Raw genomic sequence first — 24,463 nt, forward strand, 5'->3', positions numbered from 1 at the left:
TCTGACTTACTTCACTCTGTATGACAGACTCTAGGTCTATCCACCTCATTACAAATTGCTCAATTTCGTTTCTTTTTATGGCTGAATAATATTCCATTGTATATATGTGCCACATCTTCTTTATCCATTCATCCAATGATGGACACCTTGGTTGTTTCCATCTCCTGGCTATTGTACATAGAGCTGCAATGAACATTTTCGTACATGACTCTTCTTGAAATATGCTTTTCTCAGGGTATATGCCCAGTAGTGGGATTGTTGGGTCATATGGTAGTTCTATTTGTAGTTTTTTAAGGAACCTCCATACTGTTCTCCATAGTGGCTGTACCAGTTCACATTCCCACCAGCAGTGCAAGAGTGTTCCCTTTTTCCAACACCCTTTCCAGTATTTATTGTTTCTAGAATTTTTGATGATGGCTATTCTGACTGGTGTGAGATGATATCTCACTGTAGTTTGGATTTGCATTTCTCTAATGATTAATGATGTTGAGCATTCTTCCATGTGTTTGTTGGCAGTCTGTGTATCTTCTTTGGGGAAATGCCTATTTTTTGATCTTTCTCTAATTGCTTTATGTGCAAAGTTAGGTTGTTTATTCGAGGTGTTTCCTGTTTCTTAAAGTATGATTTTATTCCTATAATCTTCCCTCTTAGAACTGCTTTTGTTGCATCCCAGAGGTTGTGGGTCATCGTGTCTCCATTGTCATTTTTTTGTATGTATTTTTTGATTTCCTCTTTGATTTCTTCAGTGATCACTTCGTTATCAAGTACTGTATTGTTTAGCCTCCATGTGTTTGTAATTTTTACAGCTCTTTTCCTGTAATTGATATCTTGTCTTATAGCGTTGTGGTCGAAAAAGATACTTGATACAATTTCAATTATCTTAAATTTACGAAGGCTTGATTTGTGACCCAAGATATGATCTATGCTGGAGAATGTTCCATGAGCACTTGAGAAAAGTGTGTATTCTGTTGCTTTTGGATGGAATGTCTTATAAATATCAATTAAGTCCATCTTGTTTAATGTATCATTTAAAGCTTGTGTTTCCTTATTTATTTTTATTTTGGATGATCTGTCCATTGGTGAAAGTGGGGTGTTAAAGTCCTCTACTATGAATGTGTTACTGTCATTTTCCCCTTTTATGGGTGTTCGTATTTGCCTTTTGTATTGAGGTGCTCCTATGTTGGGTGCATAAATATTTACAGTTGATATATCTTCTTCTTGGATCGATCCCTTGATCTTTATGTAGTGTCCTTCTTTGTCTCTTCTAATAGTCTTTATTTTAAAGTCTATTTTGTCTGATATGAGAATTGCTACTCCAGCTTTCTTTTTGTTTCCATTTGCATGGAATATCTTTTTCCATTCCGTTACTTTCAGTCTGTATGTTTCTCTAGGTGTGAAGTGGGTCTCTTGTAGACAGCGTATATATGGGTCTTGTTTTTGTGTCCATTCAGCCAATCTGTTTCTTTTGGTGGGAGCATTTAGTCCATTTACCTTTAAGGTAATTATCGATATGTATGTTCCTATTTCCATATTCTTAATTGTTTTGGGTTCGTTATTGTAGGTCTTTCCCTTCTCTTGTGTTTCTTGCCTAGAGAAGTTCCTTTAGCATTTTTTTAAAAGCTGGTTTGGTGGTGCTGAACTCTCTCAGCTCTTCCTTGTCTATAAATGTTTTAATTTCTCCATCAAATCTGAATGAAATCCTTGCTGGGTAGAGTAATCTTGGTTGCAGCTTTTTCTCCTTCGTCCTGCCAGTCCCTTCTGGCTTGCAGAGTTTCTGCTGACACATCAGCTGTTAACCTTATGGGGATTCCCTTGTGTGTTATTTGTTGTTTTTCCCTTGTTGCTTTTAATATGTTTTCTTTGTATTTAATTTTTGACAGTTTGATTAATATGTGTCTTGGCGTATTTCTCCTTGCATTTATCCTGTATGGGACTCTCTGTGCTTCCTGGACTTGATTAACTATTTCCTTTCCCATATTAGGGAAGTTTTCAACTATAATCTCTTCAAATATTTTCTCAGTCCCTTTCTTTTTCTCTCCTTCTTCTGGAACCCCTATAATTCGAATGTTGGTGCATTTAATGTTGTCCCAGAGGTCTCTGAGTTGTCCTCAGTTCTTTTCAGTCTTTTTTCTTTATTTTGCTCTACAGTAGTCATTTCCACTATTTTATCTTCCAGGTCATATATCCGTTCTTCTGCCTCAGTTATTCTGCTCTTAATCCCAGCTAGAGTTTTTTTTGTTTGTTTGTTTGTTTGTTTTTTTGTGGTACGCAGGCCTCTCACTGTTGTGGCCTCTCCCATTGCAGAGCGCAGGCTCCAGACATGCAGGCTCAGCGGTCATAGCTCACGGGCCCAGCCTCTCTGCGGCATGTGGGATCCTCCCATTCCGGGGCACGAACCCGTGTCCCCTGTATCGGCAGGCGGACTCTGAACCACTGCACCACCTGCGAAGCCCGCAGCTAGAGTATTTTTAATTTCATTTATTGTGTTTTTCATTGTTGCTTGTTTCATCTTTAGTTCTAGTAGGTCTTTGTTAAATGTTTCTTGCATTTTCTCTATTCTATTTCCAAGATTTTGGATCATGTTTACTATCATTTTTCTGAATTCTTTTTCGGGTAGACTGCCTATTTTCTCTTCATTTGTTAAGTCTGGTGGGTTTTTATCTTGCTCCTTCATCTGCTGTGTGTTTTTCTGTCTTCTCATTTTGCTTATCTTACTGTGTTTGGGGTCTCCTTTTTGCAGGCTGCAGGTTCGTAGTTCCCATTGTTTTTTTTTTTATTTTTTTTATTTTTTTATTAGTTTCTGCTTTATAACAAAGTGAATCAGTCATACACATACATCTGTTCCCACATCCCTTCCCTCATGCATCTCCCTCCCTCCCACCCTCCCCATCCCACCCCTCCAGGCGGTCACAAAGCACCGAGCTGATCTCCCTGTGCCATGAGGCCGCTTCCCACCATCTATCTACCCCACGTTTGGTAGTGTATATATGTCCATGCCTCTCTTTCGCTTTGTCACAGCTTACCCTTCCCCCTCCCCATATCCTCAAGTCCATTCTCAAGTAGGTCTGTGTCTTTATTCCCGTTTTACCCCTAGGTTCTTCATGCCATTTTTTTTTTAAAATTCCGTATATGTGTGTTAGCATACGGTATTTGTCTTTCTCTTTCTGACTTACTCTGTATGACAGACTCTAGGTCTAGCCACCTCATTACAAATAGCTCAGTTTCGTTTCTTTTTATGGCTGAGTAATATTCCATTGTATATATGTGCCACATCTTCTTTATCCATTCATCCGATGATGGACACTTAGGTTGTTTCCAGCTCCGGGCTATTGTGAATAGAGCTGCTATGAACATTTTGGTACGTGTCTCTTTTTGAATTATGGTTTTCTCAGGGTATATGCCTAGTAGTGGGATTGCTGGGTCATATGGTAGTTCTATTTGTAGTTTTTTAAGGAACCTCCATACTGTTCTCCATAGTGGCTGTACCAATTCACATTCCCACCAGCAGTGCAAGAGTGTTCCCTTTTCTCCACACCCTCTCCAGCATTTATTGTTTCTAGATTTCTTGATGATGGCCATTCTGACTGGTGTGAGATGATATCTCATTGTAGTTTTGATTTGCATTTCTCTGATGATTAATGATGTTGAGCATTCTTTCATGTGTTTGTTGGCAGTCTGTATATCTTCTTTGGAGAAATGCCTATTTAAGTCTTCTGCCCATTTTTGGATTGGGTTGTTTGTTTTTTTGCTATTGAGCTGCATGAGCTGTTTATAAATTTTGGAGATTAATCCTTTGTCAGTTGCTTCATTTGCAAATATTTTCTCCCATTCTGAGGGTTGTCTTTTGGTCTTGTTTATGGTTTCCTTTGCTGTGCAAAAGCTTTGAAGTTTCATTAGGTCCCATTTGTTTATCTTTGTTTTTATTTCCATTTCTCTAGGAGGTGGGTCCAAAAGGATCTTGCTGTGATTTATGTCATAGAGTGTTCTACCTATGTTTTCCTCTAAGAGTTTGATAGTTTCTGGCCTTACATTTAAGTCTTTAATCCATTTTGAGCTTATTTTTGTGTATGGTGTTAGGGAATGATCTAATCTCAGACTTTTACATGTCCTTGTCCAGTTTTCCCAGCACCACTTATTGAAGAGGCTGTCCTTTCTCCACTGTACATTCCTGCCTCCTTTATCAAAGATAAGTTGGCCATATGTGCATGGGTTTATCTCTGGGCTTTCTATCCTGATCCACTGATCTATCTTTCTGTTTTTATGCCAGTACCACACTGTCTTAATTACTGTAGCTTTGTAGTATAGTCTGAAGTCAGGGAGCCTGATTCCTCCAGCTCCGTTTTTCGTTCTCAAGATTGCTTTGGCTATTCGGGGTCTTTTGTTTTTCCAAACAAATTTTGAAATTTTTTGTTCTAGTTCTGTGAAAAATGCCAGTGGTAGTTTGATAGGGATTGCATTGAATCTGTAGATTGCTTTGGGTAGTACAGTCATTTTCACAATATTGATTCTTCCAATCCAGGAGCATGGTATATCTCTCCATCTATTTGTATCTTCTTTAATTTCTTTCATCAGTGTCTTATAATTTTCTGCATACAGGTCTTTTGTCTCCTTAGGTAGGTTTATTCCTAGATATTTTATTCTTTTTGTTGCAATGGTAAATGGGAGTGTTTTCTTGATTTCATTTTCAGATTTTTCATCATTAGTGTACAGGAATGCCAGAGATTTCTGTACATTAATTTTGTATCCTGCTACTTTACCAAATTCATTGATTAGCTCTAGTAGTTTTTCGGTAGCATCTTTAGGATTCTCTATGTACAGTATCATGTCATCTGCAAACAGTGACAGCTTTACTTCTTCTTTTCCGATTTGGATTCCTTTTATTTCCTTTTCTTCTCTGATTGCTGTGGCTAAAACTTCCAAAACTATGTTGAATAAGAGTGGTGAGAGTGGGCAACCTTGTCTTGTTCCTGATCTTAGTGGAAATGGTTTCAGTTTTTCACCATTGAGGACAATGTTGGCTGTGGGTTTGTCATATATGGCCTTTATTATGTTGAGGAAAGATCCCTCTATGCCTACTTTCTGCAGGGTTTTTATCATAAATGGGTGTTGAATTTTGTCGAAAGCTTTCTCTGCATCTATTGAGATGATCATATGGTTTTTCTCCTTCAACTTGTTAATATGGTGTATCACATTGATTGATTTGCGTATATTGAAGAATCCTTGCATTCCTGGAATAAACCCCACTTGATCATGGTGTATGATCCTTTTAATATGCTGTTGGATTCTGTTTGCTAGTATTTTATTGAGGATTTTTGCATCTATGTTCATCAGTGATATTGGCCTGTAGTTTTCTTTCTTTGTGACATCCTTGCCTGGTTTTGGTATCAAGGTGATGGTGGCCTCGTAGAATGAGTTTGGGAGTGTTCCTTCCTCTGATATTGTTTGGAAGAGTTTGAGAAGGATAGGTGTTAGCTCTTCTCTAAATGTTTGATAGAATTCGCCTGTGAAGCCATCTGGTCCTGGGCTTTTGTTTGATGGAAGATTTTTAATCACAGTTTCAATTTCAGTGCTTGTGATTGGTCTATTCATATTTTCTATTTCTTCCTGAGTCAGTCTTGGCAGGTTGTGCATTTCTAAGAATTTGTCCATTTCTTCCAGGTTGTCCATTTTATTGGCATAGAGTTGCTTGTAGTAATCTCTCATGATGTTTTGTATTTCTGCAGTGTAAGTTGTTACTTCTCCTTTTTCATTTCTAATTTTATTGATTTGAGTCTTCTCCCTTTTCTTCTTGATGAGTCTGGCTAATGGTTTATCAATTTTGTTTACCTTCTCAAAGAACCAGCTTTTAGTTTTATTGATCTTTGGTATCGTTTCCTTCATTCCTGTTTCATTTATTTCTGATCTGATTTTTATGATTTCTTTCCTTCTGCTAACTTTGGGATGTTTTTGTTCTTCTTTCTCTAATTGCTTTAGGTGCAAGGTTAGGTTGTTTATTCGAGATGTTTCCTGTTTCTTAAGGTGGGATTGTATTGCTATAAACTTCCCCCTTAGAACTGCTTTTGCTGCGTCCCATAGGTTTTGGGTCGTCGTGTCTCCATTGTCATTTGTTTCTAGGTATTTTTTAATTTCCTCTTTGATTTCTTCAGTGATCACTTCGTTATTGAGTAGTGTATTGTTTAGCCTCCATGTGTTTGTATTCTTTACAGATCTTTTCCTGTAATTGATGTCTAGTCTCATAGCATTGTGGTCGGAAAAGATACTTGATACAATTTCAATTTTCCTAAATTTACCAAGGCTTGATTTGTGACCCAAGATATGATCTATCCTGGAGAATGTTCCATGAGCACTTGAGAAAAATGTGTATTCTGTTGTTTTTGGATGGAATGTCCTATAAATATCAACTAAGTCCATCTTGTTTAATGTATCATTTAAAGCTTGTGTTTCCTTATTTATTTTCATTTTGGATGATCTGTCCATTGGTGAAAGTGGGGTGTTAAAGTCCCCTGCTATGATTGTGTTACTGTCGATTTCCCCTTTTATGGCTGTTAGTATTTGCCGTATGTATTGAGGTGCTCCTATGTTGGGTGCATAAATATTTACAATTGTTATATCTTCTTCTTGGATCGATCCCTTTATCGTTATGTAGTGTCCTTCTTTGTCTCTTCTAATAGTCTTTATTTTAAAGTCTATTTTGTCTGATATGAGAATTGCTACTCCAGCTTTCTTTTGATTTCCATTTGCATGGAATATCTTTTTCCATCCCCTTACTTTCAATCTGTATGTGTCTCGAGGTCTGAAGTGGGTCTCTTGTAGACAGCATATATATGGGTCTTGTTTTTGTATCCATTCAGCCAATCTGTGTCTTTTGGTGGGAGCATTTAGTCCATTTACATTTAAGGTAATTATTGATATGTATGTTCCTATTCCCATTTCCTTAATTGCTTTGGGTTGTTATTGTAGGTATATTCCTTCTGTTGTGCTTCTTGCCTAGAGAAGTTCCTTTAGCATTTGTTGTAGAGCTGGTTTGGTGGTGCTGAACTCTCTCAGCTTTTGCTTGTCTGTAAACGTTTTAATTTCTCCATCAAATCTGAATGAGATCCTTGCTGGGTAGAGTAATCTTGGTTGCAGGTTTCTCTCCTTCAACACTTTAATTATGTCCTGCCACTCCCTTCTGGCTTGTAGAGTTTCTGCTGAGAGATCAGCTGTTATCCTGATGGGGATTCCCTTGTGTGTTATTTGTTGTTTTTGCCTTGCTGCTTTTAATATGATTTCTTTGTGTTTAATTTTTGACAGTTTGATTAATATGTGTCTTGGTGTATTTCTCCTTGGATTTATTCTGTATGGGACTCTCTGTGCCTCCTGGACTTGATTAACTATTTCCTTTCCCATATTGGGGAAGTTTTCAACTATAATCTCTTCAAATATTTTCTCAGTCCCTTTCTTTTTCTCTCCTTCTTCTGGAACCCCTATAATTCGAATGTTGGTGCATTTAATGTTGTCCCAGAGGTCTCTGAGTTGTCCTCAGTTCTTTTCAGTCTTTTTTCTTTATTTTGCTCTACAGTAGTCATTTCCACTATTTTATCTTCCAGGTCATATATCCGTTCTTCTGCCTCAGTTATTCTGCTCTTAATCCCAGCTAGAGTTTTTTTTGTTTGTTTGTTTGTTTGTTTTTTTGTGGTACGCAGGCCTCTCACTGTTGTGGTCTCTCCCATTGCAGAGCGCAGGCTCCAGACATGCAGGCTCAGCGGTCATAGCTCACGGGCCCAGCCTCTCTGCGGCATGTGGGATCCTCCCATTCCGGGGCACGAACCCGTGTCCCCTGTATCGGCAGGCGGACTCTGAACCACTGCACCACCTGCGAAGCCCGCAGCTAGAGTATTTTTAATTTCATTTATTGTGTTTTTCATTGTTGCTTGTTTCATCTTTAGTTCTAGTAGGTCTTTGTTAAATGTTTCTTGCATTTTCTCTATTCTATTTCCAAGATTTTGGATCATGTTTACTATCATTTTTCTGAATTCTTTTTCGGGTAGACTGCCTATTTTCTCTTCATTTGTTAAGTCTGGTGGGTTTTTATCTTGCTCCTTCATCTGCTGTGTGTTTTTCTGTCTTCTCATTTTGCTTATCTTACTGTGTTTGGGGTCTCCTTTTTGCAGGCTGCAGGTTCGTAGTTCCCATTGTTTTTGGTGTCTGTTCCTAGTGGCTAAAGTTGATTCAGTGGGTTGTGTAGGCTTCCTGGTGGAGGGGACTAATCCCTTTGTTCTGGTGGATGAGGCTGGATCTTGTCTTTCTGATGGGCAGGTCCACGTCTGGTGGTGTGTTTTCGGGTGTCTGTGGACTTATTATGATTTTAGGCAGCCTCTCTGCTAATGGGTGGGGTTGTGTTCATGTCTTGCTAGTTGTTTGGCATGTGGTGTCCAGCACTGTAGCTTGCTGGCCGTTGAGTGAAGCTGGGTACTGGTGTTGAGATGGAGATCTCTGGGAGATTTTCGCCATTTGATATTATGTGGAGCTGGGAGATCTCTGTGGGCCCGTGTCCTGAAGTTGGCTGTCCCACCTCAGAGGCACAGCAGTGACTCCTGGCTGCAGCATGAAGAGCCTTTCATCCACATGGCTCAGAATGAAAGGGAGAAAAAGTAGAAAAGGACGGAAGGACAGAAGGAAGGAAGGAAGGAAAGAAAGAAATAAAGAAGATTGGGCTTCCCTGGTGGCACAGTGGTTGAGAGTCTGCCTGCTGATGCAGGGGACACGGGTTCGTGCCCTGGTCCGGGAAGATCCCACATGCCGCGGAGCGGCTGGGCCCGTGAGCCATGGCCGCTGAGCCTGCGCTTCCGGAGCCTGTGCTCCACAACGGGGGAGGCCACAACAGTGAGAGGCCCGCGTACCACAAAAAAAAAATAAATAAATAAAAATAAAAATAAAGAAGATAAAATAAAGTTATTAAAATAAAAAATAATTAAGAAAAAAATTTTTTAAAAAAACACAGAAGGATAGAACCCTAGGTCAAATGGTGGAAGCAAAGCTATACAGACAATATCTCACACAGAAGCATACACATACACACTCACAAAAAGAGGAAAAGGGGAAAAAATAATAAATCTTGCTCTCAGAGTCCGTCTCCTCAATTTGGGATGATTCGTTGTCTATTCATGTATTCCACAGATGCAGGGTACATCAAGTTGATTGTGCAGCTTTAATCTGCTGCTTCTGAGGCTGCTGGGAGAGATTTCCCTTTCTCTTGTTTGCATAGCTCCCGGGGTTCAGCTTTGGATTTGGCCCCGCCTCTGCGTGTAGGTCGCCAGAGGGCATCTGTTCTTTGCTCAGACAGGGTGGGGTTAAAGGAGCCGCTGCTTCTGTGACTCTGGCTCACTCAGGCCGGGGGGAGGGAGGGGTACGGATGTGGGGTGAGCCTGCGGCGTCAGAGGCCGGCATGACGTTGCACCAGCCTGAGGCACGCCGCGCGTTCTCCCGGGGAAGTTGTCCCTGGATCCTGGCACCCTGGCAGTGGCGGGCTGCACAGGCTCCCCGGAAGGTAGGTGTGGATAGTGACCTGTGCTCGCACACAGGCTTCTTGGTGGCAGCAGCAGCAGCCTTAGCGTCTCATGCCCGTCTCTGGGGTCCGCGCTGATAGCTGCAGCTTGCGCCCGTCTCTGGAGCTCCTTTAAGCAGTGCTCTTAATCCCCTCTCCTCGCGCACCAGGAAACAAAGAGGGAAGAAAAAGTCTCTTGCCTCTTCAGCAGGTCCAGACTTTTTTCTGGACTCCCTCCCGGCTAGCCGTGGTGCACTAACCACTTCAGGCTGTGTTCACGCAGCCAACCCCAGTTCTCTCCCTGCGCTCCAACTGAAGCCGAAGCCTCAGGTCCCAGCCCTGCCCACCCCGGCGGGTGAGCAGACAAGCCTCTCGGGCTGGTGAGTGCTGGTCAGCACCGATCCTCTGTGCAGGTGTCTCTCCGCTTTACCCTCCGCACCCCTGTTGCTGCACTCTCCTCCGTGGCTCCGAAGCTTCCCCCCTCCGCCACCTGCAGTCTCCGCCTGTGAAGGGGCTTCCTAGTGTGTGGAAACCTTTCCCCCTTCATAGCTCCGTCCCACTGGTGCAGGTCCCGTCCCTATCCTTTTGTCTCTGTTTATTCTTTTTTCTTTTGCCCTACCCAGGTACGTGGGGACTTTCTTGCCTTTTGGGAGGTCTGAGGTCTTCTGCCAGCGTTCAGTAGGTGTTCTGTAGGAGTTGTTCCACCTGTAGATGTATTTCTGGTGTATCTGTGGGGAGGAAGGTGACCTCCGCGTCTTACTCTGCGCCATCTTCCCCTCGTCCCTCATTGTCATTTTGATTTGCATTTCTCTAATAATTAGCGATGTGGAGCATCATGTCATGTGCCTGTTGGACATCTGTATGTCTTCTTTGGAGAAATGTCTATTTATGACTTCTGCCCATTTTTTGATTGGGTTGTTTTTTGATATTTAGCTGTATGAGCTGTATATATTTTGGAAATGAAGTCCTTGTCAGTCGCATTGTTTGCAATTATTTTCTCCCGTAGGTGGTCTTTTTGTTTTGTTTATGTTTCCTTTCTTCTGCAAAAGCTTATGTTTGGGCCTCCCTGGTGGCGCAGTGGTTGAGAGTCCGCCTGCCGATGCAGGGGATACGGGTTCGTGCCCCGGTCTGGGAGGATCCCATATGCCGCGGAGCGGCTGGGCCCGTGAGCCATGGCCGCTGGGCCTGCGCATCCGGAGCCTGTGCTCCGCAACGGGAGAGGCCACAACAGTGAGAGGCCCGCGTACCGCAAAAAGAAAAAAAAAAAAAAAAAAAAAAAGCTTATGTTTGATTAGGTCCCATTTGTTTATTTTTGCTTTTGTTTCTATTATGCTAGGAGACGTATCCAAAAAAATACTGCTGTGATTTACTGACACTGTTTTTCTAAAAGTGGGTTTAAGATTAGTACAACTAGCATTAACTCATAGTGCTATACAGAATAAGAAATGCAAAGTGCCTGGCACACAGCAAGTACTTAGTAGCTATTATTACGGTTATGTCACCTTCTCTCACTTCTATTGTGGCAAACTCCTTGAGAAGCTGTGTCTTCCTTATGCTTAGCACAGTGCCTGGCATAGGATAGTTCTCAAATATAGACTTGTTGACAGATAAATCCACCTATCCATCGGCCATCTAGTCAACACTTATTGAACAACTACTAATTGCCAGGCACTGTTCTAAAGATGGATCAGTGAACAAAATAGCAAAGGTCTGGCCTCTCAGTGCTTATGTTCTAGTAGGGAAAACAGACAAGCACATATATAGTTCGACAGGGAGAAAAAAGAGCTGGGTTAAGGGGTTTAGGAAGAGCCAGGGATGGGTGAAGTTGCTCTTTCACGTATCGCGGAAGGTCTGTCTGAGAAGGTGATATGTGGGTAGACACTTAAATGAAGTGAGGGAGCAAAGCATACAAATGTGCAGAATGTGTGTTCCAGGTCGAGGGAACGGCAGGTGCAAAGGACCTGAGGCAGGCACAAGTGTGGGGTTTCTGAAGAATGAGAAGCCTGTGTGGCTGGAGCAGGATAAATTAAAGAAAGGGCTTTGATATCATCTTCCCTTGATTAAAAATGAGCACACAACACAGTCCAGTAATTGAAAAAGATGTATTAAAATATTCACAAAAATACAACAATTGAAAAAGAAAAATTAATGAACTTGATGGGTTTTTTTTTTTTTTTTTTACCTAGCTGAATACATTTGCATTGAAAAACTACAGATAGATTGAAATTTTAATCTCAAGTAATCCTTTAGGTGCCCCCTTAGAAAAATCATGTATAATTTTAAGAGGTCTCATTTTGCCAATAATCAGACATGGAAAGGACAGCCCTGCCATTTGGAAGCAACCCCGCTGTTGTCATCTGTGTCCAGGGATGAGGATGCTGGGACACAGGAAAAAGGGTCAAAAGATCTACAGGAGTTGGTGTGAGGCGTTTTGGAAAAAGCCCCAACACTGAGGTGTTCCACCGAGGTGTGAGTGGCTTCCCTCAGACAAATCAGTCACAGACCCAGAGTAAGAAGCTGGCAGCTGACCACCCTTGCCCCGCAGAGGAGGCCATGGGGAGGCAGGGGAGGGAAGGCCCACGGCTGTGGTTAGCGAAAGTGAGGGCTGGTGCTCTGGGTGGCAGCTTCACAAACATGCAGAGAAATCAGGGCTCTTGCTATCAGGAGGTGTGAGGAAGTACATATAGTAGATTCACTGGACCTCTGCGAAAGGATAAGGAGGATCCCCCTTCCTCTGCCAAAAACGACTGTATTACATATATCAGTGCAAACACTTGGTCTTACCACAACGTGTCTTCTTTCCCCCTGAAGTCCCGGATGGCTGTACAATTCTCACAGTGGGAGGGCTCACCGAGAGTATCGTCATCCTGGCATCAGCCTGAGGGGTGACATCCCAACACCAATCCCCGCCTTCCCAACACACAAAAATGTCTCCTAAAGCCCCAGGGCGCAAGGCAAAGTTGACCACTTTGCAGAACTGTCTCGGGTTGAGTGCTCCACATCCCTGTCCTGCGCGGGGCCTGTGAGCACAGAACAGGCAGACGCAGCAGAGCTGGCAGGTTTTCCTCCCACACCGCAACACACGCCAGACGCACCAGCTTCGGAGATGGCTGGTATGTGTGATGACACAGCCCGCTCCCCGCTCACGTACATATCAACGGAATGTAAGTTGGAGCATCACGCGAATAACAAATAGTCCCTCAGCAAATAAAAGACCGCACGTATCGGGCAGAGTTCGTTTTGTAGCCGTTTTGTAGCTCACACACCCTCTCTCTATGTAACCACTTCGTGCATACCTTTAAATCTAAATCCTTCTTTGTTTCCTTAAAACTCAGCCTTCAGACTCCCTCACAAAGATGACAAGACAGGTTGGGGGTGGGGAATGGCAGCTTTTAGGGGTCCTCAAAGTAAATGAGAGAAAAACTAACATTACCCGTCATCCCTACTTACCTGAACACGTCCTGGGACCCTATTGTCGGTATTCTTCCTCTAACTGTGGGCTTTCAATTTTAAATGAAAAAAAATTCTTTTAAAAAAAATCCAGAAAATGGGGGAATGACAATATAAGTGTTTAATGATTTTCACCATGCTTTTCAGTCTGAGTTAAAAAAAACATATAGGTTTGAGATGGGGTGTTGGGGGCGGTGGTCAATGGGAGAAAATAAATTGAGAAGGATGCCCAAATTGTCTAGATTTCTCCTCATCTCATTGTTTATCAGAAGAACAAAAAACCAGAAACAGAAGAGATTCTCAACGTAGAAGTACTAGCCTTGTTTGCTGATTTGAAAAATCTAGACCCTTTTTAGCCTCAAAGACCTTGGAGGCATCATGAATCTATTACAGAAGCCATGGCTGATGCTGCCCCTGCTGGAAGCATGACTGAAGCTTTATATAGAAGATTCTCTAGAGAGAGCTCTGCGATACTGGAGACTGGCAATCTAATTATTCCATTTCTGCCTACTTAAAAGGAAATGAAACTCAGCTCCTTCAGGTGTATGGGGACTCTTATTACAAGCACAAAGGACTTCAGCAAAGAATGTAACGCACCTTTTGCTCTCCAAATGGTACAGTACTCCTCAAGCCAGGCCTGGGTTCTCTACTTCAATTATGTATCGATTATGGTATTGATCTAAAAGTACCTGGAAGGAAGTGACTTCCGGCACTGATCCTTTGCTAATCTTGCTATGATGAATCCACAAATTGAGACAATATGCTTACAGGGTGTGATGTTATAGTCTACCCAACACTGAAAGCTAAAAACTGCCCTGTATTTTAGAGAGCAAAATAGCAACAAAAACTCTCACACTGTCTCCAAGTGGCATAGCGAATGGATGCTTTCTAAAAACAACTGCCAAACAGGTGGTACACCCTGGGCTAAAGGCCACCCTGAACATGCTTCCATCATAGCATCTCCACTCTCCAAGTACAATAAACGTGAAGGCGGGTTAAGCCCTTACATGAAAAGGCCATGTCTATTAGAATACTAAAAGATCTGCTACCATCTCCATTAAGGCAAACCACATCTAAATGATGGCGATAGGAATGTGTCTGAATTTTCTCAACTGTAAATGACCCTGAAGGGAAGTACAAAACCAGACAATTTACGTATATGTAGAATCATACCATCTCTGCATCATGCAATACTGGCTCCTCGCATCAGGAAGATTAAATAGAATATTTATACATATTCTTTATACACTTCTTTTTCTCCCTCTATGAATAAACATGTGCTTGTCCGTGTCCAGGTTTCCAAGGCCACACATGGTTATGAGCTACATTTTCTGCACAAGAGTCCAGTTTGGATTTGTTTCTTGCTTAGGATATGACTGGGGTCTTCTCAATTTTTCCGGATGTCCGCGTACACCACAGACTCTGACTTGTTAATCTTGTCACTGTGATGTCCGCCAGAGTGGTCTAGCTGCGCATATATGACTGGGCCCTGGAGAAGAGAAGCAGAATTAGAGGTTTGGAAAAACTGGTGGCCCCATTAGGCGCAGGGACAGAAGCAATGATTAAAGGGAATATTGTTAGGGTCTCGGAGCGAAGAGTTCCCTCTCTTGAATGTCTTCAGGTACATATGTTCCTTCTTAGGAACAGTATGTCCAGGACTGACTTTATTTTTTTCCTGGGATTGACTTTAAAACAAGATTGGGTACACTTGGTAATTGTTCAAGCTGGTACATAGAGATTTATTACATTATTCTGTCTACTTTTGTATCATCTGTTTTAAAATTTCTATAATAATATTCCTTCTCAGGAGTTACCCTTATCTTAATACCTGTCACAGAATTCCTCAACTCTCGTAATTGGGAGTCTCAAGGACAAAGATGGGCACTTCTGTCAACCCGAGACCCACTGAAATCATGACTTTCAGAATGATACAAGAAACCAACATATTCAGTGCTACTCGGAAATACAATCAATTCGAACTGGTCACTTTATACAAACAGGTACTTAAAAAAACTTCAAATATTCTTCCACGTACCTACTTACACTATAATTCTGTTAGTCTAATCTTATCATAGCCAATAAAAATATTGCTTCTTTGCTATCTAAGATCAGGTAACCATTTTTCCTGTTTTAAAATTTAAAATAACCCCCAAAGCCACAATCTGCAGAGCTATACGGAAAAGCCCTAAATGGACTAAAGTAGAAGAGGTCCTCTTCTCACCCTCAGCAGTAAGGAAGAGAGCTGTCAGGGTCCCACCCGGGACAGCGAGGCAAAGTTGCCTGGGGCAGAGCGAGTCCTCTGGCCCTTGGGGAAGGAGGGAAGGCCGAAGGTTCAAATATCAGACGGGTGGCTGTGCTTCACAACCCTTCAAGTCCCTTCCAACCCAGAGATTCTAACATTGTAAACAGCAACAACAAAATAGGCCCGTTTTAGGGGTAAAGAAAAGTTAATATAACCCAAAGTCGACTTCTCTCCCATTCCAGGGACTCTCTCTTTGAACAGTCTACTACTGTGCTTAAGCTTTCAACTTTGAAATCATAAGCTCAGTAGCCAAAAGTATGTGGTTTAAAATAAACATCCTTGAAACTGTTTTGTATGAATCTGTAATGGTGGATACATGACATATGCATTTGGTGAAACCCATAGAAATGTACAACACAAAGAGTGAACCTTAACAGAAACCACGGACTTTAGTTAATAATAATGTTTTCTATATTAATTCATCAACTGTAACAAATGTACCACAACAATGCAAGTTGTTAATAATCAGGGAAACTTTGGAGAGGAAGGAGTACATAGGACCTCTCTTTACTTTCTGTTAGATTTTTCTATAAACCTAACACTGCTCTAAGAAATAAAGTCTACTAATAAAAAGAAGAAAAAAATGCAAAAAACTAAAACAAACATCCTCACTCCCATCTAGGAGTCCCACAACCTGCATCCTTTAGTGTGTAACGTGGGCTCCTGTGGAGTTCAGGCCCCCCAACTTCTACAGAAGGCATATTTTAAAACCCCCAAGCATTAGTTTCTTTCTCTCTAAAATGGCGTTAACAATAGTATTATACATCTTAAGATGGTTGTGAGAATTACATGAGATGATATCTACAAATATTAATCATTATTCCCATGAACAAACTGTTATACAAACATACTTGAAAATATACCCAGGTTACCAGTCAAGTAAATCAAGCAGTCAAAGTCAGTGTGTTTGTCTTTAGTCAGTGTGTGATACTCTCATGCCTGTCATGGGTAACACAACAGATCACGCTGTTAATACTGCATCAAACTGAAACCCTCTATGTTCATCTCAAAAAGCTGCAAGTTAAATGTGATTCTACAAAATAAAAAGTTAAAGTTAACTATTTTAACTGTTTTCTACTTCCAGGAAAACAACGAAAAAAGTGTTTTCTAGTAAGTTAATGGATCCTTGGTAACAGCCATTTCCAACAGAACAGATCCTCAAATTAAGTTATGTAACTTCCTAGGCAATAAGACCTCATCCATTAGGAGGCTTAGGGTGTATTCATGGGGGAAGGAGTTTACACCATGTGATAGATGGTTACAAATTCTTTCCCTAACGTTGCGTCTACACCCTTACAATATAATGCTGCAGCTCCTCCCACCAAGAGTCAGAACCTGCTTCTTAACCCCTTGAATCTGGGCTGGTCTTATCACTTGCTTTGACCCACAGAATGTGGCAGAAGTAACATGTGTAAGTTCCATACCTAGACCTCAACAGGCCTTGCAGCTTCCACTGTCTCCTTGATCTTGGAACCCACAGAGCCACCACCACCATGTGAAGAAGCCCAAGCTACTGCTGGCTGATGGGAGACACACAGCCCAGTTGTCCTGTGTCTCTCTGGCCCGCCAGCTGCCTGCCAATTGTCAGCCTATAAGTGAGACCCCTGCCGGCTGTCCAGCCAACTGCAGATGCACGAACGAGCCAGCAGAGGTCAGCTGAACTGCCCTAGACCAGAAGACCAGAAAACCTGCCCAACCAACCCACAGAAGCTGGAGCCAAAATAACTGGTGGTTGTTCTAAGCCACTATCTTTTAAGGTGGTTTGTTACATAGCAATAGATAACTGATAAACTGTGCGAGTGGAAAAGAAAGAGCACAGAGAAAGCAACAAAGAAAAATAACAGAATAATCTCTGAATTGGTCAGTAAATGTTAAAACACCAGTAAGGTCTTTCATGTGAGACAGCCTTGTCCTTCATGGCAAGAGAACGCAACAATTTGCTGAAAGTAACTGGGAAAACACTGAGGGGTAAAAGGAACTCCTTCCTACTGATGGATTTAGTTTCTTCAAATTGCTTCCCACTATCTAATGTCCTCACTCCCTTTCCCCCTTAGAATGTAACGCGGCCCTCAGGTCAGGGGCTTTGTTAAATGCCCAGAACAGTCTTTGGCAGACTGTAGGTGCTGGATGAAGGGCTGGATGAAAGAGTGGATCTAGAGGAATTCTCACCAGAATCGGAGCTCAGGAATCTGCTGATGCATCTAGCTCAACCTAACACAGCTCTCTGAAGTCAGCTCCCGAGGTTGACTTGGCAGCTGTAGGTACCCTTGGTCTCTGTGGGACGTGCCTCAGGACTTTGACACTTTGAGGGCCAAGAAGACCACTGAGGACTTCAGGAGGGGCCAGTGACCCAAGATCAACTTGGAAATGTACCTGCCATCACTAAGATATTCACTTTGGGGTGTTCGAGAGTTAAAACAGTATCAACAATAACAGCTACGTTAACGGAGCTGGGTTTTTTTTGTTTTTTTTTTTGGCTGCGTTGAGTCTGTTGCTGTGCGCAGGCTTTCTCTAGTTGCGGCGAGCGGGGGTTACTCTTCATTGCAGTGCGTGGGCTTCTCGTTGCTGTGGCTTCTCTTGTTGCTGAGCACGGGCTCTAGGCGCATGGACTTCAGTAGTTGTGGCTCACAGGCTCTAGAGCACAGGCTCAGTAGTTGTGGTGCACGGGCTTAGCTGCTCCACGGCATGAGGGATCTTCCCAGACCAGGGCTCGAACCCGTGTCCCCAGCATTGGCAGGCGGATTCTTAACCACTGTGCCACCAGGTAAGTCTCTTAACGGAGCTGTTTTTACTGTACATCTTGATACTCACCTTTCCCTCATCCTCCATTTTTTTCTTTTTTTGGCGTTGCCACAAAGAATTACCATAACCAAGTGAAAAATTGCTCTGTACAGATATATTTTCCCCAACTACTTATTATACAAATAGTCTTTACTATTGAAAATGTTTCAAGAGACTTAATTGCTTGACCTAGGTCTATTCTTTTAGTTTCAGTTAGAGATGAAATTACCCGTGAACTCTACTTGCATGAAATTTATTCCAATATGAAAACATACTGGGGAAGGTGTGGCAAGAGGGTCTAGGAAAAGAGGGTTATGGAAGAGCAAGGAGACCTATCTCTGAACAGATGTTAATGTCTCGGAAGCTATTATGTCCGGAAGTACACTTTCCATGGTCTCTGTAGCCCTTTAGAATCTGAATCTGGTCCTTCAGGCATTAGGGGACTCACACCTGACAAGCTAGCACAAGTATCACTAAGAGAGAACATCTGTTTTTACCACATGCGCACTGACTGTTCACAAAACACATTTTCAGTATTTATTTCACATCACCAAATATAGATGTGAAACAGATGTGTCTTGTGACATTCTTTGAGATAAATGAAACTGATGATCAAAACGAAGTTGAAAAGCACTGGACAGGCAGGGTAGGACAAATACATGCCTTAGAGCCACACACAGATCGGGGTCTAATACCAGCTCTGCCACTAACTACTGACCTCGAGCAAGTGACTCAACCTAACTAAGCCTCAGTTTCTTCACGTGTAAAATAGGGACAGTAAAAGAACCTACCTCATAGGGCTGTTGTGAGGACTAAATGAACTAATGCACATGTTGTACTTCTGGAAACATTACATATCAACAGACTATAGTTGACAAATACATAACTGTTCTACTCACTGTCCTCCATAAATACCTGCCCCCCCCCCTTTTTTTTTTGCAGTACGCGGGCCTCTCATTGCTGTGGCCTCTCCCATTGTGGGGCACAGGCTCCGGACACACAGGCTCAGCGGCCATGGCTCACGGGCCCAGCCACTCCGCAGCACGTGTGATCCTCCCGGACCGGGGCACGAACCCATGTCCCCTGCATCGGCAGGCGGACTCTCAACCACTGCACCACCAGGGACCCCCCCCCCACCTTTTTTCTGACTGTACCACACGGCAGGCAAGATCTTAGTTCCCCAACCAGGGATCAAACCCATACCCCCTGCACTGGAGGCATGGAGTCCTAACCACTGGACCACCAGGGAATTCCCACTCGCCTTTTGTATACAAAGCATTAACCATTTCCAGAAAAGGATCTAGAAAACCAACTGTTCGTAAGATATATTCACAAAAATTATTTGAAACCAATGTCATTCAAAGCTAAGCATTACGAAGAAAGACTTGTACTTATCTTTTCCCTAATGCCAGAATACTCCAGACTCTAGGTAGCGCCTACCTAACACCCTTCCCAGCTCAACTTCCCTGTTTGCGGGAAGAGCCCTAATTTGGTTCTGGTGTGCACCTTTCCTCTGCTCAGGTAAACGACCCCACTCTCCCCTGCCCCCAGGGGTGAAGCCGATGTCCCCCTGCAGATGACTGGAAGGGGCATCAGCATGTGACCCACTCTGCCAAGAGGACTAGGAAAAGTTTGCTGGGGAGCCCCAGGTAACGATTTTCCTCCATAATAAAAACCACCCGAGGGCTTCCCTGGTGGCGCAGTGGTTGAGAGTCCGCCTGCCGATGCAGGGGACACGGGTTCGTGCCCCAGTCCGGAAGGATTCCACATGCCGTGGAGCGGCTGGGCCCGTGAGCTATGGCCGCTGAGCCTGCGCGTCCGGAGCCTGTGCTCCGCAACGGGAGAGGCCACAGCAGTGAGAGGCCTGCGTACCGCAAAAAAAAAAAAAGGATCCTGGTAAGAACAACTTCCATAAAAACCTCTGGTGCTCTGACACAGAGCTGTTTCTGACACACATACTGAAGACGGCGTGTGACGGCAAGTAAGAGCACACACCAGCATCACCTAAGGCCCTGTAGTGCTTAGGAATTTTGTGGAGTATCTGAAGCAAATGTTTTAACCCCAGGATAGCAGCCCCTGTTCCAAGTTGACCACTGAATGCAAATCTAAATAAAACAAAGATTGGAAGATAAGTCTCCAAGGGAGTCACACAGTCCACTTCCAAGCCTTGTGTGGACCGACAAAGGCTTTATAAGTTCCAGAAACAGGTAAGGCAGAAAATGTCTTTAACAAGTTGTGTAACTGTAAAATAAAAGGTACAGTATGACTTGATGAAAAATAACCAAGTAAGACAAAGGGTGCTCCAGGTACATGTCACTGAACAGAAACCGTGATTTGCAACATGTTAGAGAAGAGGCCTTCAGGGGCCTGCACTGAGCACAAAGGAAATAAACCTAGGAATCAACCATGAGGCACGCTGCGGCTTTCCACTCAAAGCTGACCTGGTGTCATACTGCAAATGCTGAAAAATGATAAAATAGATTGACACAGTGCTTGAACTGCTTCTCACTAACCTCCAGAAAATGCCACAGAGTCAGGCCTGGGCAGAACCCTGGGGGTTTACTCACAGGAAAGCTGAGCCCATCTCTGACTCAGGGACAGCAGTCACAGCAGGGTGGGGTCTTGGTGCTGAAAACAGGGCGGGCAAATCCACTTACTGAACAGGGAGCCCTCCTCTCTCCTTCCTCGGCTCCATTCCCAAGCATGAAATCAGAGGATTTCTTCCTGGAGAAATCGACTAACCCAAGCGAAAAGACCTTAGCAACGGATACTTAGGGGTCCCCCAGTGAAAGCCAGCCAGCACTTTATACAAACAGTGGAGCCTACTACCCAGTAAGCTCTGTCTCTGCACAAAGAGCTGGTGATCAGATCTGAGTGCCTTCAATACAAACAGATAACCAAGGATCGTTGGGCATTTGAGGAAAGCTTTTAACGTGAAAGACAAAAATTACAAAAGAAGGGCTTCCCTGGCGGCGCAGTGGTTGAGAGTCCGCCTGCCGATGCAGGGGACACGGGTTCGTGCCCCGGTCTGGGAAGATCCCACATGCCGCGGAGCGGCTGGGCCCGTGAGCCATGGCCGCTGAGCCTGTGCGTCCGGAGCCTGTGCTCCGCAACGGGAGAGGCCACAACAGTGAGAGGCCCGCATACCGCAAAAAAAAAAAAAAAAAAAAAAAAATTACTAAAGAAAAAAGGGAATTCAAAAGCAACAGCAAAATCCAGTAACAGAAGAAAACATTTTTTAAAAATCATAAAACAGAAGAAAAAATGATATGCTCAGATAAGACAATGCATCCATGAAAAGTACGGGTTATCAGAACCAGAGAATAAGCAATAGCTCTTGAAAATTAATAAAAAGAGAGCAGAAATTAAATATTTAATAAAAGTTGGAAGATAAAGTTACAGAAATTTTCTAGAAGAAACTGCAAAACAGAAAAAATTACGAAAACGAAAGGACTGCTCTAGATGATCTAATTGCTAACAGGAATTTCCAAAAGAGAGGATAGAAAATGGAAGGAGGACGTTTTCCAAAGAATAATGGAAGACAATAGCCTAAGACTGAAGGGCACAGTTTTCAGACTGAAAGAGCCCACTGAGCAGCCAGTAGAGTGAACACAAAAGGCCCACAATTTTAGAAAATTTCAGAGCATGAGGGATAAAAAAGATGCTAAGAGAAGGGGAATAAAACTGGTCCCACCCGAAGGAGGAGGACTCAGAACTGTATCAACTTCTTAGCATTGGAAGCTACAAAAATCAGCAATGCCTCAAAATGCTGAAGGAAAATGATTTCCAACCTGGAATCCTACCCAACCAGATTATCAGTCAAGCTTGAGGGAGGAGAATAAAAACAATTTTAGACCTGCTAAAAACAAATGTCTTACCTTACAGTTTTGGAGGTCAAAAGTCTGAAATGTGATTCACTGGGCTAAAGCAAGGTATCAGCAGGGCTGCACTCCTTCTAGGGGCTCTAGGGAGAATCTGCTTCCTTGCTTTTTCCAGCTTATGGAAGCTGCCTGCATTCCTTGGCTTGTGACCCCTTCCTTCATCTTCAAAGCCAGTAGAATAGCATCTTCAAATCTCTGGCTCTCACCCTCCTGCCTTCCTCTTATAAGAACCCTTATGATTACATTCGGCCCACATGGATAATCCAGGAAAATCTCAAGATCTGTAATCACAGCTGCAAAGTCCCTTTTGACAGGTAAGGTAACATATCCCATGGGTTCCAGGGATTAGGATGTGGACATCTTTTGGAGGTCATTATTCTGCCTACCATACGAAGCCTCAAAATTTCCATCTGCTGTGCATCCTTTCTCAAGAAGATAAGGAGGCCTCCCCAAACTCTGATGTCCGCCGCCTCAATTCAGTGAGACAGGTGAGCTGTTTCTGTTTTCCTCTCAGCACTGCGGCCTGGAAAATGCCTTGAGGAGTAAGCTGGGACGATCACAGGGCTCCCCTTATTTGTTTCCCTTCTCTTAGGAATCATGGTGCTGCACAACCTATTTTCCAACGTTCAAAGTCCATTGTTTCTTTTTTTTTTTTCCTCCCAGTTTGTTTTCAACAGGAGAGCAACGCCCATGGCACTTCAAGGACAGAAGAAAAAGTTTCCAAGGCTTCTTTAGGTATTATGCCTACCTGTAACTCTAACGCCTTTATCCACAACCCTATTCCCATTCACAATCCAAATTAGTGAACTGAGGTATACTACATAATCCGAGAGAGAGACGGTGGGAGAGACAAACAGAATGAGAGAGATGGACAGACAGATTAGGAACAAGTCAGGAGCCTGATGTTGTGAAAGACAATGCCTAGAAATCTAGGTTCTCGCCCCAATTCTGTTGCTCACTGGGTCTGTGCTTTTAGTAATTTAACATCGCAATGCCTCAGTTTCCTCACCACGTAGGACAACTGTGAACTAAGACTGTGGAATACTTCTTCCACAAAACACTGTTACCCTTTACTTCCTCTTCAATCCACCCGCCCCACTACACCCTCAATCCCGCCTCCTCAGGGCAAAGTTATAACTGGCCACATTCCTTCTAATGCTTTCTACCCCAGAAGACCAGAATTGGTACTAAGCTCTGGAATTTCTGCCATTTATAGTTACACCAGCATGGCCAAAACACAAGATTAACCTCAATGCCAGACTGCATGCTAAATTCCAAATGAAAGTTATTTCTTCTCTGTACTTTCTACAAGAAGTAGAAACTAAAGCCTTTCCTTGTTCATCGAGCCTACTAATTATTCAGATAAATGTTTACTTTCAATTTCTCCTAAAGAATTCATACAAAATAACTTTTCTGTTTTATTACCAACACCAAAATCAACTTTTTCCTGTGAATTCCATGGCTTATAGAACACCTCAGTATAGAATCTAGTTCACTAGCTTTATTTCTTTGAGCAATGAAGGAAGAAGTATTTACATCTGACAAAGTCATTTCCTAATTTTGCTTGGGCCAGTCTGTTAGTGGTGGGTTGGTGGAAACCTTTACTCAAGTCAGATTCTTCTCCACATACCTTCTTGCGTTCCTCCTAAACCAGCCCTTACGTTCCCCTCGGTTTCTCTTGCTCTCTCTCTTTCTGTCCGTTTCTCACAGCTCAGTATTCCTTCCCACACCCCACAATGTGACAGAGAACCGAACTGCAGAGCATGGCATGGTGGGCAGAACTGCCATCTGCCATTACCTGGTGAGATCCAGAAGGCAGGCTCTTTACTAGACCCTCTGTGTCGGAGGGGGACTTCCGTGGAGCCTGCTTAACCGGTGACACATTCTCTGATGTACTGCAGCTGATGAGTTGGCAATTTGGAGAATGTAAAAAAAAAAAAAAAAAAAATTAAAATAAATGGAAACAAAAAATATAGAAATGCAAGTGATGACAAAATGAAGTAGCAGATGTATAAAAACGAAACTCAACAAAACAATGAGTATCAAAACAATCACATATCTTGAAACTATTTTTTATCCCTGACGCTAATTCTTCCAAGTCAGTGAAGCTACCCCAGGGGAGGTACAGAATCCAATGTGGTGCGATCTCTTTGCCCCAGTCTACAACAATGATATCTGCTGGATGGGATTCTGGCTACAATGTACATTTATCCTTTTGCTTCTTTGGCTTTTTCCCCTACCATAAATCCTCCTCTGGGATACAGGTTTAAAGGAGCAAGCAAGCTATACCTTCTTGATAGCAATTCGCTTTTGTGATCATCAAAGGCAAACCTCTTCTGAATGTGCTTCCAAAATGACAGACCCAGATCCAGGCTCGTAGTCTGGCTTATCTCATTCCTTCCATTCCCTAGGTCCTCATAGTTTGTTTCCCCACCAATTCCGCAACCAAACCAAAGAAAATCCAGGAAGTCATGGATGATAAGAAACTGTGGAATGCCACATCACACGGGCTGAACGTTTTCA

The 24,463-nt window shown here is 42.8% G+C and overlaps 1 protein-coding gene across 1 annotated transcript in view; it reads right to left on the reverse strand.

Moving 5' to 3' along the window:
- Positions 1-11,614: 11,614 nt before the first annotated feature.
- Positions 11,615-24,463, reverse strand: part of MPZL1 (myelin protein zero like 1) — a 62,384-nt gene continuing 49,535 nt past the window's right edge. Inside the window, exons 5-6 of the mRNA XM_082614246.1 lie at positions 23,739-23,841; positions 11,615-14,465 (exon numbers count right to left, since the gene is read on the reverse strand). Of these exons, the coding sequence (XP_082470372.1) occupies positions 14,364-14,465; positions 23,739-23,841 (205 nt within the window). The 3' untranslated portion in view covers positions 11,615-14,363. The remainder of the gene's footprint in view (positions 14,466-23,738; positions 23,842-24,463) is intronic.

The sequence above is a fragment of the Mesoplodon mirus genome, assembly GCF_964341445.2.
Source record: "Mesoplodon mirus genome assembly, chromosome: 3".
Lineage (NCBI taxonomy): Eukaryota > Metazoa > Chordata > Mammalia > Artiodactyla > Ziphiidae > Mesoplodon > Mesoplodon mirus.